General features: G+C 61.2%; 1 protein-coding gene across 1 annotated transcript; it reads left to right on the forward strand.

The window, feature by feature from the left end:
* Nucleotides 1–2,921: 2,921 nt before the first annotated feature.
* On the forward strand, nt 2,922–11,284 carry HSD11B2 (hydroxysteroid 11-beta dehydrogenase 2). Its single transcript, XM_065733417.1, has 5 exons — nt 2,922–3,252; nt 9,224–9,436; nt 10,063–10,248; nt 10,455–10,592; nt 10,822–11,284. Exons 1-5 carry the CDS (start codon nt 2,985–2,987, stop codon nt 11,175–11,177), a joined length of 1,161 nt encoding a protein of 386 aa, XP_065589489.1. The 5' UTR covers nt 2,922–2,984; the 3' UTR covers nt 11,178–11,284.
* The last annotated feature ends 333 nt before the right edge of the window (nt 11,285–11,617 follow it).

Consider the following 11,617-nt stretch of genomic DNA (forward strand, 5'->3'; position numbering starts at 1 on the left):
GAGAGGGCAGCGGGGACGCAGGAACCCCTGGGTGCCACCAGCAGTGCCACCTGATCCAGATCGCATCCCCATCTCCATACAGTGCCACCGGTGTCACCTGCAGCCCCTCTCCTTGTCCCCAGGCTCTGTGCCACCCGCTGTCCCCATGTCGTGCCGCCACGAGGGGGCACGGCGGCCACGTGTGTGGCACATCCCATGGGTCCTCGCCTCTTGAGCAACACCCGGTAGTGGCACGCTCGGCACGGTGAGAGCACGGAGGTGGAGGACGGGAAATGGGTCACCGTGCCGTGACCCACTGTCCCAGTCGTGGAGCGGAGGAGGCAGTGTGTCACCGGGGCCGGGAGGAAGGCACGTTTGCTCCATCACCCTAATAGTGAGGTCCTGAGGATGCCGTGGAGAAGGGAGGTGGGAGGTGACGATGGGTTGATGGGATGGAGAAAAGGGCTCAGCCCCAAGATGAGCCCAGATAGGGATGGGGATACTGAGTGGGATGTGCCAAGCAGCTCCTTCCTCTCATGGCTGGGATGGGGGGCAGGTACCCCTCCCTGAGCGTCACCAACGCTTTGCAGCCATAGGAAAAGGCCCCCAGTTGTTGGCAGTGCATTTGGGGTGCTCAGTCCCAGTGACTGTAGCGCAGGAAGCCCAGCAGAAGAGAAGGGATGGGGGTGGGAACATACGAGCTTCCATCAGGAAGAAGCTTTCCAGAAGGTGAAACCTCTCCCAAAGCTGTGAGTCCAGCTGGAGGCAGAGATGTGTTTTGTAAAGGGCTGCACAGGCTGACCCCACCAGTCAGAGCCTGGGATTTTCCCACGAGAAGGGGACGTCTCTGGGCATCCTTATCCTTGGCTGGGGATGGGCACGGAGTGGGCGTGTCCCCTGGGGAGGGACTGGCAAAAGGAGAGGGTGTCCTGGGGACGATGAAGCACCTGTGGGAGCAGTGCTGGGTGAATCACATCCCTCCCTGCAAGCGGCCGAAAACAATGCAATGAATCTTCCAGAGATGGAGATTAGGGAGGGGAACAATTATCTCCAAACCTGTTCGTCATGGGAGGCTCCGCCGAGCTGTAGGAACAGCCTAGGGCAAGGGGAGCAGGGGGAAGACAGATCCCCCACAGGGACCTTGCTGAGCTCGGGCGTGACCCACCCAGCCCCGCTTCCAACCCGCAGCGGTGAGCCGCAATTAACGACATGGGCACGGAAGGCGTCAAGTAGGTCGAAAGGTAATGAGGAGCTCAGCGGCGTTTCCTAACAGCGCGGGGTTGAGCAACGGGAGGTGAACAAGGGCACACATTGTCTGCACAGGAGCAGGCACCCGGGCACCGAGGCAGGGAGTGAGGGCATGCTGCTGTGGTGATACGGGTGGGTGGAGGATGGATGGACCGAGTCAGAGCAGGTAGGCTCGGTGATGCTCAGCTACTGGTGATGAACACAAGTGCAAGTGCTGCTTTGTGGGTAAAGCATTGAATCACAGAATGGCTTGGGTTGGAAAGGACCTTACAGATCGCTGGGTAACACCTTCTCCTGCAGATTCAGCATGGGAATCCGCATGCACTTAGGGCACCGAGCTCCTTAGCTCTCTAAGCAGGAGAGCCTCCAAGCGACCTGAGGTGCTGAAGGCAGCTGAAGACGTCAAGTAGTGCCATATTTCTCAGAGAGTGATCTGCTATTCGAGCCGAAGGAAAGGGAACTTTTGCAGTTCACTGCTCTTTTTCAATTTGGAAAACTGATTTTCATCAGTGATGTGTTTCAAAGCCCGGTGAAATTGAGGTTCCCACGCACCCTGCCTTGACGTTTGCTGCTGGGAAGAACCTCGAGGACCCCACAAACCACATCCCAAGGTGGAAGACACGTTGGCCACATCCTTCCTCCTCTACCTGGCCAGCATTCCCTGCATTCCCCAGCCAGGAAGAGCCGGGCTGCGAACCCAACCGGGTCCCACCACCACCACGCCCCAGAAAAACCACCCCAGCCTGTTTGTTGGCCGCTGCCCTCCCGCCGAGCCTCCTGCAGCTGATGAAATCTGTTTTTTCCAATGGGACCAAGGGGGTTGCGTCCATACCATGCGTAGCTCGAGGACGGCGTAGGCATCCTCCACCCGGCAGCAAAGCTTTTGGGAGCAGAGCTTGGCAGACACACCGGCACTGCTCTGCCACAGGGTCACCGAGCACGGAGGCTTGGTGGAATATTAAAGCCCAGCAGAGCAATCACACCGAGCCATAAAGGTGGGAAGGGGGAGGACTTTGCCCCAGCACCTGCTGCTCGTGGCACACCTCCAGCACGGTGCTGGCTGCATTCAGCATGGCAGGGGGCAAAGCAGCGGCGGGCTGGGGGATGGCTTGGGATCGCCTTGGTCCCGAACTCCATAGCGCCTGGGGAGCGCCTGGGATGCAGTTCACACCTCACCTACCTGCCTGGGGTCCGGTCCCACGGAGTGGCCCTGGTGGCATCCATGTGTCCGGCCCTGGGGGCTGCGGGGCTGTGCCGGGTGGCATCCCTGGGGTGCGGCGACCTTGGGTGGGGACCGAGCCCCGGGGTGGGCACAGTGGCACCGAGCTGGGCTGAGCCAAGCTGGGCTGAACCCAGCCAAACCGAACCGTGCCGTGCTGAGCTTGAACGGAGTGAACGGAACCGAACGGGACTGAACCGAACTGAGCAAACGGAACAGAACTGAACCGTGCTGGAGTGAGCAGCAGTGAAGCGACCCGCGCGGCGCCGAACCGAACCGAGCCGCGCCTAGCCTCGCCGAGCCCAACCGTGCCAAACTGAGCCGAACCGAACCGAGCCGAGCCGAGCCCGCTCCTCCCTCCCCGCCCCACCCTCCGCTCCCCCCATTGGCCACCCCCCGCCCCTCCCTCCCCTCTCCTCCCGCCTCCCCCCGCTATAAGCTCCCCGCGGTGGCACCACGCGGCCGGTGCGGCGGGGCCGGGCCGGCGCGGAGCGTCCCATCCCATCTCATCTCATCCCTTCCCATCGCATCCCGTCCCATGGAGCGAGCGGAGCGGTGGGCGTACGGAGCGCTGTGGGCGGCGCTGGGGGGCGGCTTAGCGCTGCGGGCGGCGCGGGGAGACGTGGTGCTGGGCCGGGCGCTGGCCGTGCCGCTGGCTTTGCTGGCCGCTGTGCAGAGCCTGTGCCGAGCCTGCCTGCCGCTGCCCCTCGGGCTCGCCCTGGCCGCGGCGTCCGCCTGCCTGCTGCTCCGCTGGGCGCCCGGCAGGAGGCTGCTGCCGGTGGAGGGCAGGGCGGTGCTGGTGACAGGTGAGCGCGGTGCGGTGCCGGGGTACTCCGGGTGGTGCCGGGGATGCGCTCCGGGGATGCGATGCTCGCCGGGGAGCCGCTCCCTGCCCAGCGCCGGGGGACGCGCGGGCATCGCCGGGGTCGCTCCTCTCGGAGCGGGCTGCGCTGCTGTAGGGCTGTGCTGAGCTCCCGTAGGGTGTCCCGGTGTGTTGCGGGTGTCTCACACGCTGGGGTGGGTTCGTAGAAGGTCGTCTGCTCGCAGTCCCTGCAGTGAGCAGGGATGCCCGCGGCTCCATCAGCGCTCACAGCCCCGCTCCCTGACCTCGGCTGTCTGCAGGGACGGGGCAGCACCACCTCTCCGGGCAGCCCGTGCCACTGCCTCACCGCCCTCGGTGTCAAGATCCTCCTTATCTCCGATCTAAATCTGCCCTCTTTTTTGCCCAGTTTGAATCCGTTTCCCTTTGTCCCATCCCAGCGGACCCCGCTAAAGAGTCTGTCCCCTTCTCTCTTGTAGCCCTGCGGAGGTCCCCAGGGTTGCCGAGCCCCAAGGAGGAGGGAACGGTTCAACCCCAAGGTCGGTGCCGTGGGGCAGCCCGGTGCCATGGGGGTCACCCCGTGCGGCGCTGACATCGGCCGTGCCCAGGTGTGTACAGGTGCCTTCCTCCTGGCCGTGGGGCTGCAGGGAGGGAGCTGCGGGCACCACAAGGTGCCCACAAGGAGGTCCCATTGTGCTCTGGAGAGCTGACCCAGGGGATCGTGGAATCATTAAAGCTGGAGATCTCTCAGATCCCCCAACTCCCACCGCATCCCTCAGTGCCACAGCTCCCCTACCGCGCTGATCGTTCAGAAAAGTTTCTCCTAACACTCAACCAGCCCCAAAGAGAAGGGGAAGGCTGAGCTGAGCCGTGGGGCAGGACGGTGCCACGGGGCTCACCCAGCGTGGGGTTGGCATCAGCCGTGTGGCAGTGACTCAGTGCTGGAACACGGTGTTCTCGCCCCGTAGCACGGTGACACCTGTGGCCCTGCCGTGTTTGCTCTCGGCAGTAAATGCTTTGTGGTCGGGCAGGTTCGATTTGCAGGTGCTGAGGTGAAGCACCTCCAGGGGAGAAATGCAGCGCTGGAGGTGCTGGGCTGCACGTTTTGGTGCTTTGCATCTCTTTAGGGGCAGAGTGGGGCACTGCTGGGGCTCACGGCAGCGTGCCCCATTAAGGATGTGAAATGGGTCAGAGCTTAAGACCACGCTCAAGGCTAGTGGCAGTTCTGCAGCCCTGTCTTGCAGCCCTGCCAGATGTCAGAGCAGCTGGTGGCTGCGGGAGGCAGCGATTCCAGCCAGATGCTGAGGCTGTGGAGGTGCAGTGCTTCCCTGCAAGCATGGCAGCGTTATGTCCATCCCAATCTCGGGGCCCTGGTGCTGCCCCACACCTGATTTCTCAGTTTTGAGTGGTTAAGAGTGAGGGTTTGAGCTGCTCGGTGATTGGTGAATGCAATTGGGAGTAACAGCTGGAGCTGGGCACGAGGCAGGCTGTGCTCTGTGGGCATCTGGGGTTGTGGGTTCTTCCTTTGGAGCTGCACCACAGAATGGTTTGGGTTGGTGGGACCCTAATACTGCTGTCCTAAGGGTACTATGACTGCTGGCTGCTCCTTTCCCTGGCCCTGCTTCCAGGCAGGGATATGTCCCATCGGGTTGGGTGTCACTCCTGCCCTCAGACCAGCTGGAGGTTGTGTGTTAGAGTTGGACCCTGTGATCATTATGGGTCCCTTCCAACTTGGGTTACTCTACGTTTTGATGCTGCCATTGTCCTCCAGCCCCGTTCACTGGGGCTATGTCTGACTGCTCTTGTGTATTTCTGGGGAAAAGGCCCCAAATAACCTTGTGGCACACGCAGCCCTGCACAGGTTCAGCTGCACGCGGAGTTGGCTTGGGGTGGCCACGAGCGATGGCTTTTAGCCCACAGGTCCCCAAACCAACTCTCGTGGTGTTCCAGGAGCTGGGCCTCCAAAAAGCCCCGAGCTGTGCTGCAAGAGAAAATAGGGTCATCCAAACAGCAGTGTGGGGATGCACAGGATGTGTGATGGGCATGTGGCATCACTCCCGTGCCAATGGGACAAATGGGATGGTGCCTTACACCCCTAGTAGAATTTCACCACCAAGGTACCCGGTGGGAAGGGCTTTACAGCCCACCCAACCCCTCCACGGTGGAGGGGCACTCCCGTAGACCACAGCCTGGCCCTGAGCACCTCAGGGCACCCACACTTCTCCAGGCAGCCGTGCCAGGGCCTCACTGCCCTCCTAGTGAAGGATTTCTCCATCAGTCTCCCCCTTCTAGTCTGCTTTGCCGTGGCCATGGCTTCCCTGGGGCCGCGTGTCCTTGCACACAGGACAGCTCCCGCTGATGGATCGCCGTCGTGTTCCCGGCTCGCCGTGTTCCCGCTGCCGGCCATTATTCACCCGCTTATCACTGAGGCTCTTCACAACAACTTCCTCTTTTGGGGGGACATAAATCCCGCATTAGCTCTGATGAAAGGTACAGGCTGTGCCACGGCCTGATGTTTGCGCTCAGATCACTGTCACCGCTTTGTCCCTGCCCCGAGCATCCCATTGCTGCCTCCGGCAGCAGCGCAGAGGATGCTCACGTGTCCCTTTTGGGAGTGAGATACCCCGTGCTGAAAGCTCTGCTCCAGCACTGAAGTGCTGCTTCTAGGAAATTCCCTGTACGCTCTTTCTGCGAAATGCTGACTTCGTAGCAGCTCCGGCTCAGGGGAGCTGCTTCCTCCCCTGTGGTTGTTTTCGAGCCTCCCTGTGGCCCCAGCGGGACTCACTGAGTGGCACGTGTCCTGGTGCTCCCCTGGGTGCCCATGGTGTGCCCCGTGGGGTTGGGACAAGTCTTGGAGTGCTCTCAGCCCATTGCTGCTGCACCTGCTGGCACTGTTGGTGGGTGGGTTGGTCCAGTTGGAGGCTCTCTGCAGGCTGCTGGTGATCTTGTCCTCAAGCGTGCCATCAGCACTGCTTGGGCTCATCCTCACCCATGTCCTGGCTGCACAGAAGTAATTGCATTACCCCATAACTCCATTAGTGACCCCATTAACAACACACAGTGACGCAGCCGTGCGTGTTGGGGTGCAGGAAGGCAGCTGGGTGGCCTTGGTGATGGCAACCAGCACACTGTGTCCCCACTGCTCCGGTGATGTTGGGGCCTCGATGCTGACGTACTGCGGCCAGTGCCTGCTCCTGCCAAATGGGCCTTAATTTGGGAGCCCTGCTCACATCCTCAGGGCTCCTCTCCATCTTCGCCGCTGCCTCTGGTTGTCAAGGCAGGAAATCAGATTTTCCCCCGCTTCTCTCGGGTTTGTTAAGTGAAACATATCCTCCCAGGCGGAGGTTATGGCACATAATGCTCCCGTAAGCGCTCGGCTGATCCGTTGTAATTCATCCCATCTGGCTGCCACAGCCGGCCACCTCCTTCCCTGGCCCCTACTCAGGGCATCAGGTCCTGAAGAGCCCCTCTGAGGCTGTTTTGGTTCTGCTTTTCTGGGCGTGAGGGATGTCTGGGTGGTGCTTCTTATGGATGATGTCTCGCGGCTGGAGCATCCCGTGTTGTGTGTTCCACAGATGGTGCATCCTGCAGCTGGTGTGTCCCATGGGTGCTGTGTCCCGTGGATGCTGAGTCTCAGAGGTTGTGTGTCCCATGGATGATGCGTTGTACGGTTGGTGCAGCCCATGTATGCCATACCCCATGGCTGGTGTGTCCCCATGGTCGGTGCATCCCAACATCAGTTTCTTATAACACCAGGGCAAATGTGAGCCAGGGCCCAATTTCACGTTAATCCTGACAAAACCCAGACATTTGACAAAAAGGAGCAGTGTGATCAGCACGGGATGGGGTGCACCACCCACAGGCATGGGGCAGCTCCTGGGATGTAGGGAAGGGGACGGAGTGGCTGGGACGGCTCAGCTGCTGCGGGCACAGGTGCTGTGAGGTCCCCTCCCTCGCCGCAGCCCTGCCAAGAATGTGTTCCCTCGGCGTGGGCTGACATCACCCGCGGAGCACTGCTCTCTCCAAACGCGCCCGGCATCCGGGAGGTGTTGGCTGCGGGGCTGCGCTCTGTGTGCACGCACACACACACACACACACACACACACACACACACACACACACACACACACACACCAGCACGGGGTTTTGTTCTGTGCCTCCTCCTGCCCACCCCATGCTTTTGGGGTGCCCCTGGTCCCCAGCAGGGCTGTGCGGATCCTTTCGCTCTGGGTGCATCCCATTTGCTTGCCGTGCTCGCTCTTCCCCATCCCTCGGGGTCTGCTGTGTGCCTTTGCGTCCCTATATCCATTCAGACAATGGGCGCTGAGCCCCTCCATCCCCACTGCTATCTGTGCCCTTCCTGCCAGCATTCCCCCCTGCTGCGCTCCCGTTATCCATGAGGTTTTTGGGGTGGCACCACTTGTGGCTTCCTTCTGTCCCCGTGGGTCCCTGCCTGGCTCTGGCAGAAGGACTCATCTCGGAGCCAACCTCCTCCTGTTTGCCTTGGCATCCCAGGCAGGATTTGCACGTGAGCCCCTGGAGACAACAAGCATCTCAGCACTAATCCTCTTGGCTGCAGAGCCCAGCTCCCCTCGGGCTGCTCTAGGCCTTGGGGCTCGCACCGTGTGTGTGCTCTGTGGCTGCAGTGCAGGAGCTGCTGCTCTGCACCCCCTGCTTTTTTTGCCACCCGGAGGAGCTCCGGGTGTTGCACATCCTTGAACGACTCCCAGAAATGCACTGGGAGGAAAATGGGTGAATGGTGATGGATGTGCAAGGGGATGAGCAAGCATGCAAAGCAACAAGTGTGCAAGGTGGAGAGTGCACAAGGGGATGACCACGCAGTGCACTGCACATGCACAGTGATGACTGTGTAATGTGATGAGTGCGCAAAGCAGTGAGCATGCAATGCTCATTTGCTTTGAGGTCTTTGCCACCCCCAAAGCTGCTGCTTTGCTCCCCTGTGCCCCGTTGAGCTTCAACCCCATTTGCAGCCTGGCTTTGCAGGATGGGGTTTGAGGCTCCTTTTGGGTTTTGAAGGCACTGCTGTAGTTTGAGACTGGGACAGATTTTGAGCCCCAACCCCAGGAGGTGGCCACTCGTGCTTTGATTGCTGGTGTTATCTTTATTGTGGTTTTCTCCTGCCCTGTTGGGTAATGGGGGGACGCACCCCAGCTCCTTAATGGCTTTATGACACTGCAGTGAAGGACGCAGGGGCACAGCACTTATCGGGTTGCAGGCTCCGGGTGCAGCATGTGTGCCTTTACGGGTTCATGCTTTGGGTTTCTATGACTGAAAAGTGGGGCTGGGTGGGCTGGGTGGTTCCCCCTGTGCACAGTGTCCCCGTGTCCTACACGGTGTGGCTGTCCCCAGGAGCACCCACGGTGCCAGGGTAGGGTGCAGCTGGGGCCAACCCAGCAGTGCTCGCTGTTAATGGTTAATGGGGCCGCGCTATCGGCGCTGCCATCAGCTGGGAACGCGCTGTTCCACACTGCCTGTTTGCTCTCAGCCCCATCTCCCGCAGGGCTCTCCCTTGGGCACGGGCCCTGCTGCAGGTGCTGCCATGTGGGACATCCCTCGGGATGCCCCAGGGCCTGGAAGGGGACAAGAGTACACGCAGCCTCTTTTTTTCCCCCCCATTATTCCCAATCTCCTGGGTGGTTTTGGCCATCTAACAACTCCCTGGCCTGGCAGTGGTGGAGGTGGGGGACACTGTGGGTCACCACGGGGCTCAGAGCCCACCACGCCGCCGTCTCGTTGGTGCCCCCCTGCTCTCAGCCCTTTATCAGCTGTCAGCATCAGCGGGGTGATGGGTTTGCCGATAAGGAGTGTTTTCTTCCTCCTGAGAGAAAAAACAGCAGCACCGTGACCTGCGGGTGCACCGGGGACAAGGTCATGTCCCCATGGGGTCCCCGCGTGGCCGTCCTCAGCCCTCGCAGCATTGCTGTTGGCTCTTGCAGGCTGTGACTCAGGCTTTGGGCAGGCGACAGCACGGCACTTGGACTCCTTGGGCTTCCGTGTCTTTGCCAGCGTGCTGGATCCACGCGGCCCCGGCGCCCAGGAGCTGCAGAGGAGCTGCTCAGCTCGGCTCACGCTGCTGCGGATGGACCTCACCAAACCTGAGGACATCCAGAGTGTCCTGCAGCACATCCAGGCCCACACCAACGGCACAGGTGGGAGCCCGTGGCATCCCCATACAGCCCCTCCCCTTGTGTCCCATCCATGGATGCATCATGGAAACCCTACACAACCCCCCCAGAACTCCCACTGGTGTCCCCAGCGCATTGTGGAAACACCATAAGTCCCCCCCTGAAGACCACTACTTGTGTCCCTATCCATGGATGCATCGTGGAAATGCCATACAGCCCCCCCCCCCCAGTGCCCCCACTTGTGTCCCCATCCATATGTGCATCCCTGTGGGACACCAAGTTGGCTACAGCCACATCAAAAACCGTCCCAGCACTCCCTTTTATAGGGCTCCCACGGGTAGGGCAGCAGCTGGGACCCCTCAGCACAGTGCTACCCCCACTATCTCCACTTGTGTCCCCGTCCGTGGTTACATCCCAGGGGCTCCACACAACCCCCAGCACCTCCCATCCATGCATGCATCCCGGGAATCCCATACACCCAACCCATGTGGGTCCTCCACTTGATGCACCCATGGACTGGGACACGCTACAGGCCGCCACCTCGGCCATCCCGATGCTCCCCACGTAGGGCTCCCATGGACGGGCAACCCTCCGAGCCCCCCCCCCAGCACGGTGCCGTCCCGTTTATCCGAGCAGCCCCTCTCCCACAGGTCTGTGGGGTTTGGTGAACAACGCCGGCTTCAATGACATCATCGCCGACGCTGAGCTCTCGCCGCTGGGCAACTTCCGCACCTGCATGGAGGTGAACTTCTTCGGCTCTCTGGAGCTCACCAAAGGGCTGCTGCCCCTGCTGCGCTCCGCCGGCGGCCGCATCGTCACCGTCAGCAGCCCGGCGGGTGAGCGGCCCCGTGGGACACGGGAATGGGGGGCGGGGGTGGGGAGAGGCACCCCGGGGTGCCCTACAAGGGATGCGTGGGCTCTGCGGCGTGGTGGATTTGGGTGCACGGTGAGCGTTGCTGCTTGGGCTTTTTGGTGCGTCCACGGGGGCGCTCGCTGCGCACGGGGCCGTGTGAGAGCTGTGGGTTCACGCTTCTCCCCGCAGGTGACCTGCCCTTCCCATGCCTGGCAGCCTACGGGGCGTCCAAGGCTGCGCTCAGCCTGCTCATGGACACGTTTCGCAGCGAGCTGCAGCCCTGGGGTGTCAAAGTCAGCCTCATCCTGCCCGGGTACTTCAAAACAGGTGAGAGAGGCGGCCCCCAGCCCCTGCCCCGGGACTATGATCACAGGATCACCAAAGCTGGGATCACTGAGTCCAGCCGACAGCCCCAACCCCACCACGCTCGGGGCTTTGAGAAGCACCACCCAGGCAGGTGCTCCCTTCTCTCCCCACGTGGGTTCCTACAAGCCTGAGCCACCCAGGACCGGGTTTCCAGACCACACGTTGTCTCACGGGGTCCCGTCCTTTGCAGCCACCTGCGACCCAACCTTCTGGAAGCTGCAGAAGGAGCAGCTGGTGGCCCGCCTGCCCCGGGAGCTGCTGCAGGCGTACGGCGAGGACTACGTGGAGGAGATCAACCGGCAGTTCATCCAGTTCATGAAGGTGGCCGTGGAGGACCTGAGCGCGGTGGTGAACAGCATCACGGACGGGCTGCTGGCCGCCAACCCGGCCGTGCGCTACTACCCGGGGCAGGGCCTTGGGCTCATGTATTTCATCCACCGCTACCTGCCCTATTTCGTCCGAGACTTGTTCCTGAAAGGATTATTCATCAACCCCAAGCTGCCCCGAGCGCTGCGGCAGGAACACAAGGACGCCAAGAAGCCCTGACCTCGGCCGCGTGCCATCACCCGAAACCAAATCGCTTTCCCCAAATCAGGCAGAGATGCTGATCTATTTTCTATCGTGCGAGAATCAACGTGTTGTTTTGGGGTTTGTTTGTTTTTTTTTTTTCTAAGGACTCGGGTGGGTTTGTTTTTTGTATTGTTTTGTTTGTTTGTTTTCTAACCACGCGCTGGGACGCACCTCGGGCATTGCTCGGCCGGAGCTGAGCCGGGCCGGGCCTGCCCTGCCTCCACAACCCGGCCGTGGCTGAGGAGAGCAGTACAGAGCCCTGCAGAGGATGAAATACGTGATTGTCACTTTTTAAATAAATCTGTTCTTGCTAAGCCACGGGGCTCCGTGCTCTCACTTCGGGCTGGGGGGGGGGGATGTCCTGTCGTGGAGCGTTGCAGCAGAGCAGCAGGCTGTGCAGCAGGCAGGAATTTATT

The sequence above is a fragment of the Cyrtonyx montezumae genome, unplaced genomic scaffold, assembly GCF_038088225.1.
Source record: "Cyrtonyx montezumae isolate F1298 unplaced genomic scaffold, pur_monq_1.0 scaffold_17, whole genome shotgun sequence".
NCBI classification, from domain to species: Eukaryota; Metazoa; Chordata; class Aves; order Galliformes; family Odontophoridae; genus Cyrtonyx; species Cyrtonyx montezumae.